Source organism: Tauraco erythrolophus, chromosome 1, assembly GCF_009769465.1.
Source record: "Tauraco erythrolophus isolate bTauEry1 chromosome 1, bTauEry1.pri, whole genome shotgun sequence".
Lineage (NCBI taxonomy): Eukaryota > Metazoa > Chordata > Aves > Musophagiformes > Musophagidae > Tauraco > Tauraco erythrolophus.
The window spans coordinates 111,449,035-111,470,856 of NC_141465.1; the positions used below are offsets into that span (position 1 = coordinate 111,449,035).

The window sequence follows — 21,822 nt, forward strand, 5'->3', positions numbered from 1 at the left end:
CAACAAAGATGCAAAGAGTGGAATAGCAATCTGTGAGCACAACAGGAAACAAAAATGCATTCAGGTCCTCCTACTCCTCCTGATGGATGACTGGACAGAGGGTCTTGGTCAGGTCAATTTTATCATTTTGGTTGTCATAGAGCCATCAGACTTGTGGGATGGTCGTCCAGAACTCATTTTAATCGTGTGTTTGTAGACACGCTGCCTTGGGCAAACACGGTAGTATGCCTGAATGTGTTTCTTTAAAAAATTCTTTGTAAAATATGTACTGCACCTACCTTGATGAGGTAGAGATGTATCGATCTCTACAATAGATATATATGTATGTTTTCATATCTATATTTAAACACAGCCCAATTTTAAATCTATTTACATCCACAAACTCAGAATTTTGTAGGTCTTGGGTATACAGTTTTAAGATGCACGTGTGCTCTTCTCATTACACGCCCTGTGTGCACAAGTGTTAGAATATTCAAACGCGTCCATGTACTTGGTTTTGCACTTGTGTTTGCATAGGATGAATGCACTTAAGCACTAACCCCACAGTACCATAGAGATGTAAACTTGCAGGATCCAAAACCTATTGTGTGCATATCCACAACAGCAGACTTTGATAATTTGTCAAAACCTATACATAAAAAAAAAAAAGAGAAAAAGAGAGAAGCAAGAAAACTGCATGCACACCACTATGTGAAGTTCAGTGGTGTTTTTTTCAGAATATCAGATGACAAATGGTATGCCAGAATGAAGTATTTAATCTTCAAGTCCAAGTTTTTTGCAAGTTACTCACAAATTGAGCATATTCATTTTCAGTGGAAATGTCTTTAATATGAATGCTTTTTTGTAAATTCTAATGGTTTTGTTCACATAGATTGAAATGTCAAAACAGCAAATGCCAAAATATTTGAAAAAGGGTTCAATTTTGCTAGAAAATAAAGTCAATTGGCAGAGTCAAGTATAGTTAATACAGGATTCTAGATTATCCTAGGCGGAAGATACGTGTACTCACACTAGAACTTTCAAGCAATTTCATGTTTCCTTCCTGTTAGTGGAATATTTAGCTAGCCCTAAATATTAATTATCTCAGTTGGTGACAAGTAAAAAAATCCCACGCTTCTGAAATCAGAGTGAATTATTCTTAAACACTAGTATCAAGATTACAATCACTGTTTGCATTTTGCATATGAACTATAGATCACTGAAAGTTTCCTGTTGCACTGCAGCAAGAAAAGGAAATGTAACACAAAAGCTTAATTTGCTGCAAAGTACAGCAAGATACTTCGGTAATCTCACAAAAATTTCATACTGGAACTTGTTACAGTGAGTTCAGTTTGATCTTTTAATGTAATACAGTACATTTTTATAAACTTAACATTATCATTGCAGAAGAGCATGCTAACAGAATGTTAGCAATTTATCTTTTATACATAATTATACTCTACTGTAGCTACTGTATGCAGATCTCAAAATGTTAGTACATAAAATATTCATTTTCTTTATGAGATGAGAATGAACTTAGAAGAGGTCTGAATATAAGAATGAAATATTTGCTGTGCCTGTTTCTCAAGAAATAATGAATTACACATTATAACCCAAGAAATCAACATTTAAATTGCAAAACTATAGTTTAAATTTACATTAAACATTATGATCAGTAATGTGCATCAATATTCGATGAAGTTTAACCTAACCATGTTTATGCACATAAAGCCTCAAGAGTCTGCAGCAGTTTCAGCATCAATTTTTCATATTTTTGTATAAAATGGACTTAAAGGTACATCTTCCATAAACGTTTTCAGTGCAATTCTGTCAAAGAGGAAAATATAAAGCTAGGTTTCGATCATTTTATACCATAAAAAAACCCAACAACTTGTATTTGCACTGCTGAAGTGTAAGTAAGCCAGTTCCATTGTGCCAGCTATTTCAAACCCAATTTAAATCAACCATAATTGCTTTTTTTAGGCAGCATTTCCACCATATCTATAGGTGTAAATGTTGAAAAGCTGAATACTGGAGGGGGGTAGGAAGTTAAGCTGAGGCAGCATAATCTAATTGTTTATAATACCTTTTTCATTGGTAAAAAAAATGTGTAATGAAAAAGTTCTAAAAGTTTCTTTACTAGTGATCTTACAGTTTGTAAATCAGTAAAGCCATGTTTTAGTATGATCCTTTCCTCTAATCTTTACAGGCCACCTTGCAACTGTAACTTATGTATCAATGGATTATATGAAAATGCTCCGTTATTCAATGAGCTAAAGTATTCTTAAGTTAGAAACTGATTTTTTCACATGTTGTCAACTGTAGGGAACCAGAGGGAGAACAGCACCTGAAATTATAATATGTGCTTGGCTAAGCATAGTGTAGTAACTATACATTTTGGTTCAAAGACACAGTTTGTAAACTGTAAAACTGCATACAGGATACTGCTTTAAGTATTTTGTTTCTTCTTTTTTTTTTTTTTCAGATTATAACTAAAAAAAAAAAATCCAAAAATGAACCTCTCTATGATAGCACAAAATAAAAATGGAGCTTCATTCAAATCTTGAATACCTTGACTGCAATAATCAACAGCTCGTTATTCAACAAAAATTTAGCTCTTCATACCAAAAAAATTTGGCTCAAAAAACAAAAACAAAACAAAAAGGTATAATAAACTCTCAATAAAAAGTTCTCTCAGGAGGCAACCTACCATATACTACTGCTAGATACGAGTTTCCAAAAAAACATTACATCCCATTTTCAGCACATTTTTCATAAACATGCAACTTCACTATAAAATACAAAACACTTGGCTCTCAAGAACAGCTTTATAAAGACACACTGCATCAATAAAATTTTTCTTTGTGATTAACTTTACATTGTAATAAGAACTGTATTTTCACTAATGTTTATATATCAGATTTCATATTATAATGTAGTAATAATTTGCTCTTTGTGAACATCATGTTCAGAAGGAAATATCTATACACATTAACATACTAGACTATTAAAAACTCAGTTACAGAATTTTATTGATACAGTAGATTAATAAAAACTGAGAGGGGAAGATAAAATGGGTAGGGTATTCAGTACATTATTTAATAACACACTTTTAAAATTAAAATATTTTAAATCCTTTTTGAATTTTCAATGCCACTAGAAGTCCAGAAAAGTCTGGCATCAATACTGAGGTGTAAAACAAGTCAAACAACTTCTTTCACAATTTGCATCTCTTGTATTATTCTATGCAACATTGTTCAACTGTAAAAGAAAGTAATTTAGCACCTCTGATGATAGGTAGGTGCCTAAAGGTAAACACCAGGTTAGATTCATGAAGGAAACAAAGACCTTTGTTTTTTTTTCCTTCTTCTTCTTAACAAATAGTGGCAAAAGAAAGTGGCACTATTTGTTTAACTGATTTTTTCTTTTTTCACAGTTAAATGTCAACAAGAGTACAAATACGAACACTGACAGATATTGCTTGAGATCAATTTTCAACAAACTGTTCTTTTTTAAATCAATAGATCCAATAAACAGTGGGGTACTGTCAGTTTAAAGCCGCAGATAAAAGCTATACAAGCACTTTAGAAGTCAGAAACATTAAAAAAAGAACTATTTACAGTTTTCTTCTTTAGTTTGTATGTCTACAAAGCCAGCGCACATTACACTTCACAAAAATCCACAGTTAATGATATCAACGTGTGTGGCTAAAGCTTGTGACCTAGGGACTGCAAATGCAGGGGCAGTAAAAGTAAAATAGGTTTTGTCTTTTTTTCAGCAACCCCATTTGTGCACTAACAGCTTCATTCAGTCTCAAGCTTTATATTAAAAGCATTCTTCAAAGCTTTCACCTGGAAGCCTGATAACTACATGCTCACTCATCGCCTTTCCCTTTTGGAAGTTCTGCGACGGACCTGTTTGAAGAAAAAGTATTTTAAATGTTTTTACCGAAAAATTTTGAAAAATTCAAGAATATATGTATTTGATAATGGAAAAATGCTTAGTCTCCCAATAATGTTTAAGTAACTGTATATAGCGTCGTTCATTACTCGTTTTATCACAGGTACAGGTCTCAGTCAATGACTAGGACATAATTTTGTTTGATGTTACTAAGCCTGTGTCCTTCAAGCATTCTCTAGTTTCCTTTTTCAGACACTCAGATGCTCCAATCATCAGATGTGTCCAAAAGTGTGAAGCCATTCAGTTACATTTTTAGTAATACTAACATATTTGTATGAAATAAATATAAAATAAACTTATTTTAATGTATTTGCATATGCTGGTAAGAGAAAGAAACTGGTTTAGGATTCTGCTCCAAGATTCAACTTATTTTCCAGTACTATTCATTTTGTGTTCCTGTTTTGTGTAAAGTAACATTATTCACTATTATAATTCAGCTGAGAAGAACGGGCATGAGTTACCTGGAAAAGTAATTCCCATGAGGCACTACACAACTCAAGCAGACAGATAACAAAAGTTATACAGAACAGAAATTTTAAGATGCTTGACAAAAACTGGCATTTTCTAAGAAATGCAGCTTCTCTGGAAAGCTCCAGTGCAGCACCACTACACAACGGCGGCAGCTGACAACCACCTCGTTCATTTTAAAGAAGGAAGGTTAAGTACTAAGAACAGGAGAAGTCATTCTCTGAACATCAATACACAGAGGACACCACAAAAGCTCACAAAGAAAATCTCAGGTATTTCTCTTACATTGATTGTGGAAACTTCCTCTTCTTCCATTGCTTCTTCCTGGGGAACGTCATCACTGACAGGTGAACTACTCTGAAATACGTCCATCTCTTCACTAGATTCATTCTCTTTACTGGCTGCTTGTTTGGAACGTCCTGCACGGCTACAATCAGAAGAAAAATAAAGATCAGTTTCACAGAACATGGGTCTGCACATGTATAAACCATATGAGAGCAAATGTTCTACGTTACAAGAACAGCAGCCTTAAAATTCTGTATTACATCATACTTCTGTTTTATATACCTATCTAGTTCATCCATACACAGAATAGAAGAAGTGGAACTAGGAGGCTGGACAACAGCATTTGAAAACCAAATTCTTCCAGAACAGAGGAGTACAAAGTTGAACAATTTTTGCCTCTATAGACAAGACAGATTTTTCTCTTCAGTGCCAGAATGCAGGCCAAAGAAGGTCGACACAACAGTAACCAGTGAACAGGAAAAGCCAAACAGCCAGAGACTGAATACTTGGGCTTTCTTTCCCCTCTATTCAATTCCATGAATAAATGTACTCTACTTCTACAGGAGTTTATATACAACAAAATTTGAGTAACTGCATCTATGTTTTTCCAGACCTAGAAGAACCCATGTTGCTATTTAAGAAATTAACACTATAATTAACCTAAACACAAATCTTCCAAGCTAGCTCATGCTAAGAGCTAGGGATAATTGGGATAACAATACCTTAATCAGGATAATCAGGAAAAATCAGTCAACATCATCTTAAATTGTCTGTGTTAGCCATGGGATCTGAACCACAAGCAAAAAGCATCCATTTGCTTAAAATGAGAACTAGTCCCCCTACATCTTAAAAAAAGAAAAGCCAACAAGGTATGTATCCAAAACTAGACAGCTGCACCTGCGTTACCACTTTGGTTTGGATTGGGTCATTAGCACAGCTCAGGATCAGATCACTGAATCACCTCACTTACTGCAGATGCAGTCTTGGTGCACCCAAACTAGGTGACTTTTTGGATTAAATTAAACCGGAAACTCTGTTCTAGGCAGACAACAAACACCCAAGTGGGGCCATACAGATCCAAAACTGTCCTCTGACAGCATCAAACCACACGTGGCAGGAGATTTCAATCCTGAGAACCACACTAAAATCTGCACAAAGTAAAATCTCTGACTTGCATACAGTAATTACAGTACAGTGAGGGTTTCAGCACCAAACAACATGACATCCTTTGAGAAACAACACAAATTAGTCCAACTCAAGCCTTCCAAGACTAATAGAAGAAACAGAGTTGAAAAGGAAACAGATGAATTATTCACAAGCTAGGTTCATCTTTTGACGTATTACAAAAATAAGACAGTTCATGTGCGCTAATTGGTAACCCAATTAGCTATCAGAAACGGGTTATACACTATCACCTCATAGATAAAATCCCAAATTCTCATGTCAAATCCATTCCCAAGAAGTCCAGAAAGCTTTAAGCATTTGAATTAAATAAATATATTCTATCTTGTGGTACAGAGTGCTGCTCAGTCTATCAGCTCTCTTTAGTTCAAACTGCTGTAGATACGCATCTACAACAGGGAGAAACGTCTGACTACAATGCACTTCGAAGACTGAAGAATTACTGTGGTCTCCCCTTTTTCTTGCAGATTTGGAAAAAGGACAGTCAAAATTTGGGCAGTCTGATCACAAAAAATAAAACATACACACAATATTTATTTGGATTAAATGTAGACTAGACCCAACAGCTCTGAACCCTGGTACAACTTACCTGGGCTCCTTGTGCGAGGAATGATGTACGTACACATGAATGAGAGCTATGCCTGTCACTGATCATGTGTACTGATACACTTTACCTCATTTTAAACAGAAGGTAAAGAAACACGAAGTTCACTGACTTCACTGAGAAGTGAATCAGAAGCTACCGAAATATTTAGTAAAGGGCATCTTTGACAAATGCCACATAGCACATGGCCCAACAGTAACTTATCGACATGTCTTCTCTGCATGGCCGTAGTAGTTTCCAACTCCTTTTCCACTGCACATATAGCAAGCAGTGACTTCCGTAGTAACCAAGACAGTGTCGGGACCTGTGTTTCTGGTTACAGAGTAAAGGAGCTGGAGAGGTCTGATCTGAGGTAGGGAAACAGAACACTGGAAAGGTCGGGATATTGTACGTGGAAAATGCCAGAACACGTGATCCAGTGTGAAACTAGAATTTGAATTGAGGGTATGAGCTTGTTCAGGCAAAAAGATCTCTGGTATGGAAGATCTCCAGGGGCAGGTAAATTGGCACATTAAACTGCCAGAGGAAGATCAGCACAATGCTAACTAAGCCCAGAAGCCAGAAAAACAACAGAGTAATACGAAATGCCAGACTGAAGACGTGCATAAGTAGTGCGTAGGGAATTTATCATGAGGTTCTGGAAGAGTATCTTGCAAATCTGTTCCAAGAGCTGCAGTTTGATACCAGTGGGCAAATAAGTCCTGTCCACTTGTACACCTCTGCTTTACATGTATTGCATACACATGTACAGAAAAGGTAGGGATACCTGTCGTTTCCTATGGTAGGCACAAGAAAATGAAGCTATCCAGAGAGTTTACCTTTATTTTGGAGTTTAATACAACACAGAATTTTCAAGAGCTACTATCCTTCATAGATTGTAGCACATTTTATTCATCCGGAAATTATTCAAGTGGATAACAAGAAGGCCACAAATAAGAAAGTAAGTGAACATTAATTTAAGGAGAATCAGAACACACTTAATTCTCCACAATACTGTTTCAGTATTGTAACAATTTGATTCTTCCTCCCTATCCAAAATAAATGGGAGCACGTTTCATTCCTTGAAGTCCTAATAAAGCCCTATCTTCAAGGCCCTCATGTGATTTATTGACTTTTCTCCTAGAAGAGCAAAGCTACGTATATGCTACCTGAGCACATTAAACTTACTCGTAGCCTCTTGCTCTGGTTTGAGATACTCTAGGAGAAGCAGCTAGGGAAAACATTTTAGAAATAACAATGGCAATTTATTTTCTTAACTGTCAATTAAAGTATTCTGAAATATTTTCAGTAAATTACTGATTGGGGGCACAGAGGCATATTTTTAATTCTCACTAAACACAAATTTAGAAAATATTCACCACTTACACTTTTTTTTGCTGTGATGGTGGTGTTTTTGATCGCCTTCCTCGTCTTTTCTGTGGCGTAGACTGTGCTGATTCAACTGTACTAGTTTCAGATGGTTCTGCTCTGTTTTGAGGAAGACCCAAATTGCAAAGTATCAAATTATAACTAATGTCCAAGGATAAAAAAGATGCAGCTTACAAGAAGATGGACTTACCTCTGCTGTGTTCTTTTCTGTGTCCTATTTTGCCTCCCTTTTGGTTTTTGTTCAATGTTTTCAGTTTGCCTTTCTTCCTCCTCCTCCTCCTCTTCTGCTGCAGCTGCTGGCGGTTGTTTTTTTTTGCTCCTTTTTGATGACTTGGCTACTGGTTCTTCCTTTGGTGTTCCCCCATTATTTGCTTTGGGAGGGCGTCCTCTTCTCCCTTTCTTTGGTGGACTGTTCTGTTCATCTTCACTTTCTATTACATCTTCTTTTAGCCTTTTTTCCTCTTGCCATTGTGTTTCATCAGATTCTGAAACAACTGCAGGTCTTTTTCTTCCCCGTTGACTACCTCTAAGTTTCTGCTCTTGACCCAGTTTATTCAGGTCATCTATGCTTAGTTTCTCTTCTGAATCTGTGATAGTTGCTTTCTTCCTTCCTCTAGGCTTCTCCATCTCTGACTGAAAAGGAAAGATTATATCTTTAAATTAAAAAATTGAACTGCCATATTAAACTGTCACATACACAAAAGCTACAGAAGTTTCCCCCAACAAGACAAAGAGCGACACAAGTTGTCTACTAAGATTGTCTACCATTTCCATTTCAAAAACCTTTGCAAAAGTATAAACGCATATATACATATAAAACACCACACAAGACAGGATTATGATCTCAGAGGTGAGCAGTTAAAACACTGAATTGTGTAAGGTCTTCAGCTGTGTCAAACACAATTGGTTAGAACATCCATAACTGCATTATTATCAACAGGAAAACAGAGAGGATGGGAATTGTCAGCTCTGTTGTGAGCGGCAAGGTGCTTGTGTCTGGCGCCCACACTGGCAGCGTCAATGCACTAATACAGAAGACGATGAGCAACCTGAATTTATAACTGTAGAAGGAAGCACAGGAATTAGTAGTAGCTGCCAAAGCACTGCTGTCAGAGCTGCACTAAGACTCAACATCTGCTCTGCGCAGCAAAAATCCCCACCCAACTCTTCAAAGAATCATAGAATAATTTGGGTCGGAAAGGACCTCTAAAGATCATGTCTCTCCAACCACCCTGCCACGGGCAGAGGCATTTATCACTAGATCAGGTTGCTCAAAGCTCCATCCAACCTGACCTTGAACACCTCCAATGATGGGGCATCCACCGCTTCTCTGGGCAACCTCTACCAGTATCCTACCACTCTCATTGTAAAAAATTTCTTCCTTATGTTCAGTCTAAACCTACCCTCTTTCAGTTTAACACCATTGTCCCTTGTCCTGTCACTACAGGCCCTGGTAAAAAGTCTGTCCCATAAGCCCTCTTTGTATATTGAAAGGCTGCAATAAGGTCTCCCTGCAGCCTTTGCTTCTCCAGGCTGAATATCACCAGCTCTCTGTTCTTCCTCATAGGAGAGGTGTTCCAACCCTCTGACCACTTTTTGTGACTCTCCTCCAGACTTGCTCTAACAACTCTGTGTTTGTCTTGCAGTGGGGACTCCAGAGCTGAGCACAGTTTTCCAGGTGGGGTCTCATGAGAGCAGAGTAGAAAGGGAGAATCACCTCATTTGACCTTCTTTCGATGCAGCCCAGGATGTAATTGGCTTTCTGGGCTGCAAGTGCACATCGCTGGCTCGTGTTCAATTTTTCATCCACCATTGTCCCCAAGTCCTCAGCAGAACTGATCTCAATCCCATTCATCCCCCAGCCTGTACTGATCCTAGAGATTGCCCCAAGCCAGGTGGAGGACCTTGCACTTCGCCTTTCTGAACCTTCATGAGGTTCACATGGGTCTACTCTTCAAGCCTGTCAACGACCCTCTAGATGGCACCTTGTCCCTCTAGCATCTCAAGAAAGGTAGAACCCTTTCAGAACAGAAACTATTCCTTCACCTCTAGTGAAGCTCTAGTTCTCTAGAGTGCACAGTAAAGAGCCATAAACAGTGCAAAGATTTCAATAAGCAACTATTAAGGTCAGAAGTATTGCTCCAACTAAATCTTACCGCAGGGAGAGCGGGAAACATGTACTTACCTACCATTTCATGAGGACTATGACTATTTCATTTTGGACCATGAAATGGTCCAAAAGTCCAAATACTTACAGTATTTCAGTTTCATACCAATGTTCAACTAACATTACTGTATTTCAACACATACACTCATTTATTAGTGTTTGCCACATTGCAATTTAATCTACATAATGACAGTCATGCCACTTAAAATCAGATTGAATTTTTTTTTTTTTTCCACTTCACATGTCCCTTGTGAGATAAGGCAGAAGTCAGCTGACAAATATGTGTCTCTACTTTATCTATAAACCTTGGTCAAGAAAAGCTGAAAGAAAAGCTATAAGGGATATGAGGAAAAAAAGTAAAGAAACTGAAGGACATAGAATTACACTAGAAGAAAATTAAGAAAAATGTTTGAACGCTGATAACATCTCCTGCAAGTTCGTGACTTCAGTGACAAAACTGTTCATCTAGATCAGTGACACCCATGTATTCTCTTTTCTATTTGTTTTTGCAGTGATTGTGCATCTGTCATTACAGCCACTTATACCAGGTGTAAGTAGGTGTATCCAAGTTTCAAACTAAACTTTCTCCCTCGGGTTAAGCAGCATCCCACAACCTTAGAACTAACATGTTACTCTATGATGTAATCTGGACAAATATCCTGAATGATGATATTTTTAAAACACGGACTTGATAAAAATTCTGCTTCTCAGTTAATGCTTGCTATAATCTGCTCCCCAGCTCCAAAAAAGCAAAACCAAGTTCCAAATCAATGACCTGCTCTAGCAGAATCTACCCCTGTCAATATTACCAATATCCTGCAAATAACTAGTAATCGTGAAAGCTTACAGGAGTTGTCAGTATGATGCAAGTGCAATGTAACGTACACATGAAAAACAAACAAACTGAACCATTTTTTCACTGCATTTTCATATCCAACTCTAAACATATTTTCCAGTAGTTTACAATATCAACTCAGTTGCATGTTTCAGCATATTTTCTTGAATGATATGAAGTGCCACCACACTAATTTTTATTTTAAAGTGACTTAAAATGAAACATCTGCAGTGCAAACAAACAGCTCACCCTTACAAGATCAGAGTCGTCCCTTTTGTCAGTTTTCTTCCCTGGTAAGGGTGAAGCCAGTGTGAATTCTTCATTTTCACTGTGGTCCATTTCAGTGCTGTCAAGCCTATAATGAATAAACATTTATTCTCCTCATTATTATAACACAGTGGGCAATCATTTAAAAAGAACACATTAAGAATAACAATCTTCAGAAGAGACCTATTCCTAAACCACGAACAATGAACCTTTCACTCTGGCTACTATAGCCAACACATATCATCAGCTAGAATATCCAAGTCTCAGGACAAAGGTGTCAATCGTAAGCCAAGTTGAATTTTCTTTTTTTCACTGGGAAAGATAAGCAGCTTTTTCAAAGACAGCCTTACTGAGTTTCAAGAGATCTGTGCATTTGTACACATCTGCACACGTTTTCATACACCAATCAAAGATCACCACAGACAGACCAGCCAAAGCACCCTTTCCTATGGTGAGGTTTAGGCAATAAAAAAGCAGATTTAAATTTCAGAGACCAGTTCATCCCTCAGCTTTCTGTTGTTAATTGAGGGCAGTAATTTAATTTTTATTTCAGTTTCTACATATGTAAATGTGGACACAATGATACCTCCTGCATATGTAAAACACTGAGACTCACAGATAAAAGGTAATATACAAAAGCCAATACACAAGTCACTTCATTTCATTTACCCTGGGGTAGGTAGAAGCAACACCTTTAAAAAACAGTGCATGCTTTCTCAAGAAAGGAAACATGCTAGCCTGAAATGAATAGTGGTATTCAAATAGACAGAATCTTAAGCCCCTGGCCTGGGCACTGCACAGACTGAGAAAGATGTTCTCATTCCTACAAGCATAAAATCTGTAATAACTGTGATGTAAATCAGAAGCTCAGTTTTTATACATCGTCTTAACAGATGCAAGCTTGCCTGTATATATCCAGTTAGCCTGAACTGGAAATACCATGCAGACTGAATCATTACCATCACTTCTAGAGGACTCTTCTTCTTTCGTATCCCCACTCAAAACACTAACCAGTTTAACTTAGGTGAACTGGGGAGATCATGAAGATGACAAAACATGTCAGGCTGTGAGTGCAGCTATTTTTTTTTTTTAAATGAACTGGATGTAGAACAGTATTGGTGTCTCATTCATTTCACTGGATATAGAGAAGAATCTGGATTCCAATACACCTTTAGCCAAGAGTATATTTCAGCACATGAACCTGCATGACTTGTAAGAAATAAGTCTTTCTGTGGACTTTCCATGGAGTTGAGAAGTATTTCTTGTAAAACACTGCACTACATTTAAAATTAATACAATATATTAAATAGTCACAGCAGTAGCAAATGAGAAGCCTTATTTCCAAATATAACATTTCCTCACAGTCCTGAAGTAATGTGAGAGAAGAGGAGTAAAGTGAGATAAGTAATGTGAGAGAAGAGGAAGGCTATGCAATCTCTAAACATCAGTGAAAAAAAATAATGATAATATGACCTTCAGTTAAAAAATGAACATAAGACTATACAGTAGCTGGTGAATAACCCAAAAAATTGACAGAAAATAAGCTATAATTATTAAAGACGGATAACTAGAAGACTTATGTAGCATGACGGGACATTCCCCTCTCCATCACAGAAGGAATCTAAAATCCAAAAACGTTCATCTGCAAAGTCCAACAAATTACAGGACTAATTTATAGAGGAGGAAGTCATGCAAGATCACCACAATGGCCTACCAGTCCTCACTGCCTACGAAGTGTTAACATTACAGAAGGCCACAAGGTTCCCAGGAACTGCAGATATACACACACACACACATATATATATATACACGTGTGTATATACATGGCAGGGGGTTGGGTTATATATATATCTCTCTCTCTCTCTCTAACATGCAATAAACATATGAGGCTCCCCTTCCCTCCTACAGCCAACTCTGGATGCGATTTGATTCTAGTTTTAATTTTGTTTTAAAAGCAAATTTATTTCTGGGTTTAGAAAGTCAAATTAATTGTTTTGGTAATAGCAATGTGGTACTATAGCTTTACTTCAAAACAAGATAATAGAATTCTGTTTCTCACTTAGAAAGAGAGATTCAAAGTTTCCATTATAAATACTTGAAATATCAAAGCTCCTTTGTTGTCTACCAACCTTCCTTTGATCCTTCCTGGAGAGCTTGGATTTGAACTGCTGCTGGCATTGCTTACAGTTTCCATTCGTGAAGATTTGGATTGAGACTGCTTGCCTGCTGACGAAAGAGGCTTATTAACTGCTCCAAGAACATTGGCTGCTTTAGGCTGAAACCAAAAATATATTTCCTTTATTTTAAGCTACACGTTTAGATATTGTTAACATGTACTATGCTTAAAATAGTCACAGATTTCACTTTCTGCAATCAATATCTTAACTTTAACACAAAGCAATAAACATTTTCATATGGAAGTTACAACAGACACCAGAAGGAAGCTGACAAAGCTGTAATGAAATAGCTAGCCGCACCAAAAAGGGTATTCTTCTCCCTACCCTTATATTCTGTCCTCTTCTCATTGGTAGTACTAGGTGCTCACCTGACCTAGTAGTAAGCCACTCCAGCACTTTTTGTTCATTTTATTTTCTGCTGATCTAGCTGCCTGAACCAGCTCTCCTTTTGGATCAGACGAGCATTTGTACTGGCAGTAGGACAGCCCTTTCAGCAAAGCAGCCATTAAGCTGGCTTCACTGTAATGGCAAACCACACTAGTTTCAACTGGGAATGAATGAGAATCTCAAAAATCAAATACTGTGGAGAAGATTCTGATACTTCATGCACCAGATTCAGAAGTGTCAGGCTTTTAATAGGTGTCAAAATTTCCAGATACTGGTGAGCTTCAGGTCATTCGTTTAAGTGGTTATCTTTCACACAGGTCAAATACCTCCAGCTCATACTACTTTTTGAGAACTGAAAGAGTTCAGTTAACTCCTAAAAATCATACATCTTTATGCCAAACACCCATGTATAAATATGTTCAATTCAAGATCATACCCTACATTTCTCATTATCTAGGATGATTCATCTTCTATTTCAATATTAGATTCAAGTTCTGTCTAAAGTTAGTGACAGTTGAAAAAAAAGTTCAACATGTACATCCCAGCAGCTTTGAGTGTTCTTTTTCCAGAGATATGCACCATGGATGTGTTGGTTACGCTTTCATAGCCAGAGGGAATTTTACGCTTACACCAAAGATTCACTCTGCACTGCGCACAAGAAAAACAGCATATCCTTTCCAAAAATAAATCTTGCAGAACAAAATCCAGATTAAGAATTTACATCTGTTAGTTTAGAACTTAATGTTAATCAATAAGCAAATACAGAAAGAACTCGAGAGCACAGACGTTCAAATTCACACTGGACTGGACTTCCTACTAAGGAGACCTGCACTAACAGCTCCTCTCTTACCGCAGAACCTACACTCAAAGCCTTGCTGCCCTCAGATACTGTTCCCTGCTTATATCCACCCCACTAACATCCACTCAAGCTAGTCTTCCATTCACAAAAATAAAGACTCCCTACACCAACTCTCATTTCACATTGCTCTCATGATGGTGAAGCAACTGATAAATTTTTGGTGGTCAAACACACCTCTGCTGTTTGTTACAAAATTTCAGAACAAGAAAGGAGCTAGAGTACCTGGCAATAGAAATTTAAAATAATATAAAAGCTACCTTAGGATTTAAAAGCATTCCAACTAGGATATACGAGAGACATGGAGCTACTGGAGAGACTCCAGAAAAAGGCCACTAAGATGAAGAAGGGATGGGAGTGTTACTCATATGAGGAAAGTCAGAGAGCAGGCGCTTTAGACTAGATGACTTCCAGAGGTTCCTTCCAACCTCAAACATTCTGTGATTTTTTTGTGATAGCATAAACCATATTTCTGTTTAATATTGTCATAGTACACTTCATACAGTAAATTTGGGACAAACTAGCAAGAATGTTTTATGTCAAAAACCGGATGAGAGAACTTAGTATTGCCTACTGATCAAAAATTGGAAGACACACAACTTCCTTTTGAGAACTTTGGCATCTTTAGTAAGAAGTGAATCTCTAATCCATGGAGTTCAAACACTCAGATGCATAATACAGTGATGATACATTCCAATCAGTAAACACTGGCTTTCAACTTCTAATCAAAAAGATGCTCCTGTATGTACACATTTTTTCCTAACTTACATTCCTCCTCTATTAGTAAGTTACTACCTCACAGCTACTGCTCGATTAGCAAAGTTAAGGGTAATGGAGATGCTGTGCTTTTATTTCTTTTGCAAGGTAACAAATTAACGTTCTCCTGTAATACAGAACAGGATACATTAATCCAGATGAAAACTACAATTTGTCTTTTCCTTTACTAGATTTTAATTTTCTTCTAAACAGTACCTGGGTTTAGTTTTAGCAAAGAAAGAACATTGCCATTCAATACAAAGTGTATTTAGAAAGAACAAATTAAAATAACCATAGAACAGTCAGTTATCTTCTACGATACTGTAAAACGGTATTCAGGTTTGCCAAAGATTAATTTATGTGATTTTTAAAATCATTTGTATTAGAGTTTTCTGTAGCTGTCACTTCATATGCAATATTTAGACTTCTGCAGAAAGGAAGGTCAACCATTTTGCAAACTTGTAAAATATTATGGCGGGTTTTTTTGGACTCTCTCTTTTTAAAGACAAGACACTTTGCCTAATATAACCACAAAGCCAGCATAGACAGTAGCAGTCTTCCCTTCCACCTATGTCTTTTTCTGTTTACTAACCTTTGGCATATCAACCCTTTGGGCAGAAACTATTTATTTTCTTAAGCTTGAAGTGTTTTGTTAACAACATGTTAGCTTTCTTTAAAAGAAAAGCAAAAATGGCACCCAAACCAACCCCACTATCCCATACATACCTTTCCAGGAGTGAAAAAAGACTTCATTTCCGGAGGAAGATAATTTTTGGTGTTACTGAAATTCTGTAAAGGGTGTCGAGGAGGGGAGAAAAATCACAGCAATAATCAATGAACAAGATATTTACATTTTGGAGGTAGTACTGAAAGATTTTCTTTACACGCTTTTGAAATTTTAAACCTGAACAACAATATCTCGGCACAGGGGGAGATATACGTGTGCGTATACATATATAAATATTTATGAAAACATATACATACATATTTTTCAACTACATTCTAATAGGGAGAAGTCTGAAGTTACAAGAACCATTGAAGAAACCCCTGAATTACAACTAGCAAAGATTTAAACAGACTTATCTCAAGAAAAATTTAATGCCAAGGTATACCTTGTCAGGTTGAGTAAAGTATCTGGCTGGAAGTACAGGGTCTTTAGGGGATTCCAAACTGTATGTTGTACTCTTTGACATGATGATATTCATTGCTACATCACAGACTGTGTATAGTTTCTGTCAATAATAAAATTAAAAAAACCCCAAACAACACTTTAGAATTTTATCGAAAATCTTACAAAAGATAGTATCTTTTGAGCACAGAACCACAAGAATTCACGGTTTAAAAGCAATCTTCTTAAAACATTTAACACCAACTTGCATCTTAAACAGTGTATCGCAGGGTACCAAAATATAGGAGCAAAAGACAAAAGCACTGCAGGCCTGGCAGTTGAAGAGAGCTAGCTTTCATGCTCTTTCTACACTGAAGAATAGTGTACACCATGGTTTCAAAGAAAGATAAATAAATAAATAAATAAGAAAGTCTCATTTTTGTGGAAAAAGCAGGAAAGTGACAAATCTGTGCATTACGTGATGCAAAAACCTCAAAAACAAGATCACAGTTTGATACATTCGCTACACAATACACACTGGAGACATCTAATGCATGTGTTTTTCTTCCTATACTAAACTTATTGTTGCACTTTTGAAATGAAAAATTACAAAGCACTTTAGTGGATGATTTAAACAGTAAAAATTATAGCTTACATATATTTAAAGTTAGCATTTAATAATCTTACTGAGAAAGAAACAGAAGGACTTCAAATTATTACAACTCCCTTGCAAACGTGCAAGATCTATTGAGGCATAGGAAAATAACTGTCATCTAAACTATAATAAATATAATAATTACAGTATACATAGTATCATCTCCCACATACAATTCTATTGAAAGACATTTTAAAGCTGGAGTATGAACAAAAAGCAACCCATTTCCAGAAGCAGGCCAGAATTAAATGCAATTTCCAATCAAAAAGTATCACCTACTTCATTCATTTTTTGATCATCTGGTCCTTGAGCATCCTTAGTCTGTTTGATATTTTCTACCATTTTTCTGATAAACGCGTGACTGTTGTTTTCATTTTTAGCCATCAATATTTCCAGTATGAACCACAGGCACCTAAAGGAGGAATGCAGTACTCTTCATAAATAAACACGCAAAAGAAATTCTTTAAAGCAGCACATCTGAGAAAGCAGTTTATTCTAGGTTTTACTAGTATTATGAATTTGAACCAGTCTAACTCTGGGAAACCAATACTTTAGAAAAAAATTAATGAAGGTAGGATGAGCAGAAGGTAAAGGTTCATCTCTAAGATATCACAGAGCACTAAAAAAAGCATATATACTATTCCTCATGATATTTTACAGAAATAACTGCCATCGTTATGTGCACTGGACAGTGTATCAGAGTACCGCAATGAATTAAAATTTCACTTAGAATAAAATTAGATTGTTTTAACCCTAGAAATAACACTTTTAAAAGTAGTCTTACTCTTTAATGTCCTTGAGTTGCTCAATGTCCTGGACCTTGACATAATCTGGGTCATGAGCTAGAAGATGGATAGTATAAGGAACAACATACTCTGGTAGAAGTGACAACAGTTTCTCTGAAAAGCAGAAGAAAGATGCATCAGAAGACTACGTATCAAGAAATATGCTTTTCTACTACAAAGGAAAGAGCAAAATTTAAGGTCCGTATACATTAAGATAAAGCATAGGCACACGTGAGTCTATCATTTATTTATAATGTTGCATCTCATGGTTGATGTGCAGATGTTTCAGGTACGCAAAATTTAAAATTTTAATTATCTCTCACTCAGGGTCACATATTTTCTAGCTACCTTGAGAATACAGCTACAGTCATCCCCTACTCCAAATCCTTTCCTCAGTTCAAAGCTTGCATTCTGAAATACTTTGAAAAACAGAAGTGAGGACAGATCACAACATCCAGGTTAACTTCAAGATGTGAGACCACCACCATTCCAGGATAAGCTACTATTCTTTCTTTGGACATTGTAGCATCAACAGAACAGAAAGAAATGCACTTTGCAGTCAAATTGCTACAATGTTCTCCAAACCCACAGCCTACTTACCTGTTTAAAGAAGGGATTAGGAGGTAACATAAAAGCTATAACCAAGTAGTGGCCTACTCAGCTCGAAAGGCTCAATCCCACTTGAACAAAGCAGCACAACTCAACTACGACATTCAAAGCATTCAAAGCTTTTTCTAGCATCCTTCAAGACTTTTAAGTAGTCCTAGGCAAGGACTACAGGAGAAAGTCTTTCCTACGTCACAACCATCAGATGGCCTATTTTCCTTGGAGATCCAAAAAAATAAGGATTGTTGTCAAAGGCCCTCTCAGAGTTATGATCACAAAATACACATTCCATAAGGTAACAAACAAACTCCTGACCTAGCCAACACTATGCAGAGTGGACTTCAGCATCAGTTTGATGACAAAAAATCAGAATGAAAAAGGTCACATTGCACAGGGCAAGGACAACAAAAAGACAAGTTGTACACCAGAAGTCAAAAAGTGTTTTGCAGAAAACGTCCACACTGCTTTCTTTAGCCTACTGACTGAGAGGAACTGGAGGATGCGCAGCACACCTAAGTTACTAAACCTGTACCCTGTGCAACAGGCAGGACAACAACCAAGGAAGGCATGCTGGTATTCTATATATACTACTGTGGTACAAGAATCTGATCTTGAGTGCTTGTGGCAAAAGCAAAGTCATTGTATTAACATGCCTATGGATAAACAGTTGAATGTACGTGTGAAGGAAGGAGGGGAAATTCCTGGTTCTGCTTTTGAAAGAAGAAAAAAAAAAAAAAAAAATCACATTTTTGAGCTAGTGAGTGTTCATGAAAGACATGACCATGTCCGGAAAATCTTCCTCGGCAAGCTTTTAACTATCTCATATTAGGTTATGAAGTCCAAACATCTGTAAATCATTATACATAATAATATGTGAAAACTATTTTAAAATACATTATAACATTGACATTTTTATCTCTAATATATGTATTCATAAGAAGTGCTTGACAAATACTGTGCACATCAAATAAAATACATCATTATTGTAGATTTCACAAGACTGACTAAATAATTGCCATGCAAACGTCAACTCATACTCAACCTCTCCCATTCTTAAAGGTCTGCATAAATAGGGATAATGCACAGCCTACGTAAAATATTTGGATTCATTCATAACAGCAAGGAAAGCGTTCAAAATTGATAAAGGCTCACAGAAGATAGTGCTGCCAGGTTCCAAGGATACGCTTTCAGACTGTCATTGAGGTTGATGCAGTCAATTATCAAGAGTAATATCTCTACTACATAGACTGTGAGTCATCATATGGTTTAAAAGAAACAATAAAAATCACCCGATTTCTTTCTATTTTGTTATATTTATGTAATTGAAATCCAGTGTACTTTGCAAAGCAGTTTTTAATATGTTTCAATTGACATCCCAGTATTAACTTTAAAAACATCCTTCAATGTTTCAAGCACAGTCCTGCAATTTTAGCCAGCAGCTGTTTGTGTAACTAAATAAAAAAAAAAAAAAAGATGTGGCAGGGAAGAAAAAGAACATAATTATGATTTCAGAAAACTAGCAAAATCAACTTGCCTTAGACATATCCCAGGCAAACCAACTCGTTATTATTTGTATTAATTAGCAACTTCAATATAACGTTCATCAAGAGCTCATGAACTCAGTGTTTCATTAGCTTCCTGCCTTGTACAGTTTCTAATATAACTATAGCAATAATTCCAGCTGGGTCTGGAAAACAAGGTGAACCACATCCAGAAAAAAACAGGAAAAGGAGAAATATTGATACATATTATATTTAAGCCCTGTCATGACAAAAAGTGGTATTTACGCATCCTTTCCTCATCTTGATCGAAGAAAGACACAATCCGAAAGGTGGGGTGGCTTTATGGACATGAACTACCAGCACTGGAAAACAGAATGTGCCAAAACCCCTCATGACGTGCCTTTATGAGCATGTAGGAAAGAAATTTGTTAAAAAAAAAAAAAAATTGATCTTTACTCTTGTAATTTTTCCACTTACTGACTCGCAAGTAAAAGCCCAGCCTTGGAAAACAAAGATTCCAATGCAAGACACAAGTGTCTCTACCCAGACAAAACTAGTAACAGACAATCAAAATAAGTCTCCTCTTGAGTGGCTTCCACTCTGAATAGCATTTAGAGAATTTAAGAGCCTGTAAAAAGTCAGTGTGGAGGAAAGAGGTATTTTACTGCAGTCCTTAGGAAGTTTTCCTTAGGTAAAGTATACAGAAGTTTACCATCTTTCCAACAAATGCTGAAATCCCCCAGAATATCTGAAAGATATCCTCACCTGTACCAAGTTTTCAAGAAAAAAACACATCACAAAAATCACACGTTTATAGATCCAGAAAAATAGCTGCATTAAAGATGCAGATTCTTAGCTTTAGTTTTTTGTGGAAGCTTTGCAAAGGAAGTACTATCATCATTACTAACCTGAGTTACTGCATGCCAGTAGGGAGAATGTCAGGAGACACATACACATTTAAATGGCATTATTTTACCAGAACTGAGCTTCAGCTGTACTACTACTGCAATAATGATTTTTTTAAGATGTAAACAGCTCAAGACATTTTATTTGTTAAAAGCTCAGACGGGTAAATCTGAATGTCACAAAGTTAACATTGTAATCTTCAAAAAATCCTGCAATCTATATTTAATCCAGACTCCTCACAGATTAGAGTACGTGTCATATCAATGGTATCACTAAAGGTAAGTCTTTCAGCAAGGAAGAAAATCGTCAGGCACACTTTGAGGCCCTACTGGATAAAAAGAATCACACACACCTAGGCTCTTCTTCCTTTCTTCTACAGATTTGTGATAGTAACTTTGCAGCATCTAATTTAATACAGTTAGGAAATCAAGCAACTACTTGTAATCATATGAGAATTCTTATACTTTCCTCCTACATAACTAAAAAGTGCTTTCAGCTTTCAAGAATAGCCTTAGGATGACTTAAAGGCATTTGCTCAACGGATTTTTCTTTTTTACGATGTTACTGAGGAGGGAGAAAAGCACTACTCTTTTGTCTTTAAGTCTAATTAACAATACACAAAAGGATTTCTCTGCAGGCTTGTTCGGTGATCAAAGTCTAAGGGGACTAAGGCACACACAGACTGACATGGCTAATATAACGTCTGTCATTCATAAATGCAGAAAGAAATCAGTTAGATATCTGACAGCACCAGTGAGATCAGATTCACAAAACAGGTCTGGTCTATCCTAAAATGAGATGAAAGAATCCCCTTCATTTCAAAGGCCAAACCATCAGGAATCTTTCAAAGAAATGAAACTTTCTAAAAACTCTTATTCGAAATGCCCAAAGCTCTTCATAAAGGTCTACTTTTTTCCTATGAACATATACCAGTGTTGTCATACTGTATGTGCGCAGCTTCAAGTAAGT

General features: G+C 36.6%; 1 protein-coding gene across 3 annotated transcripts in view; it reads right to left on the reverse strand.

Moving 5' to 3' along the window:
• Positions 1 to 2,503: 2,503 nt before the first annotated feature.
• The window catches only part of PDS5B (PDS5 cohesin associated factor B), a 98,976-nt gene continuing 79,657 nt past the window's right edge, over positions 2,504 to 21,822 (reverse strand). The window contains exons 25-34 of one of the 3 annotated variants that reach the window (XM_086620989.1): positions 17,839 to 17,953; positions 17,334 to 17,466; positions 16,404 to 16,523; positions 16,018 to 16,080; positions 13,245 to 13,390; positions 11,104 to 11,203; positions 8,037 to 8,479; positions 7,844 to 7,945; positions 4,693 to 4,834; positions 2,504 to 3,893 (exon numbers count right to left, since the gene is read on the reverse strand). In XM_086620989.1, the coding sequence (XP_086477115.1) occupies positions 3,858 to 3,893; positions 4,693 to 4,834; positions 7,844 to 7,945; positions 8,037 to 8,479; positions 11,104 to 11,203; positions 13,245 to 13,390; positions 16,018 to 16,080; positions 16,404 to 16,523; positions 17,334 to 17,466; positions 17,839 to 17,953 (1,400 nt within the window). In that variant the 3' untranslated portion in view covers positions 2,504 to 3,857. Of the gene's footprint in view, positions 3,894 to 4,692; positions 4,835 to 7,843; positions 7,946 to 8,036; positions 8,480 to 11,097; positions 11,204 to 13,244; positions 13,391 to 16,017; positions 16,081 to 16,403; positions 16,524 to 17,333; positions 17,467 to 17,838; positions 17,954 to 21,822 lie in introns of all 3 variants that reach the window. The other 2 variants (XM_086620983.1, XM_086620996.1) reach the window with 2 other exon arrangements.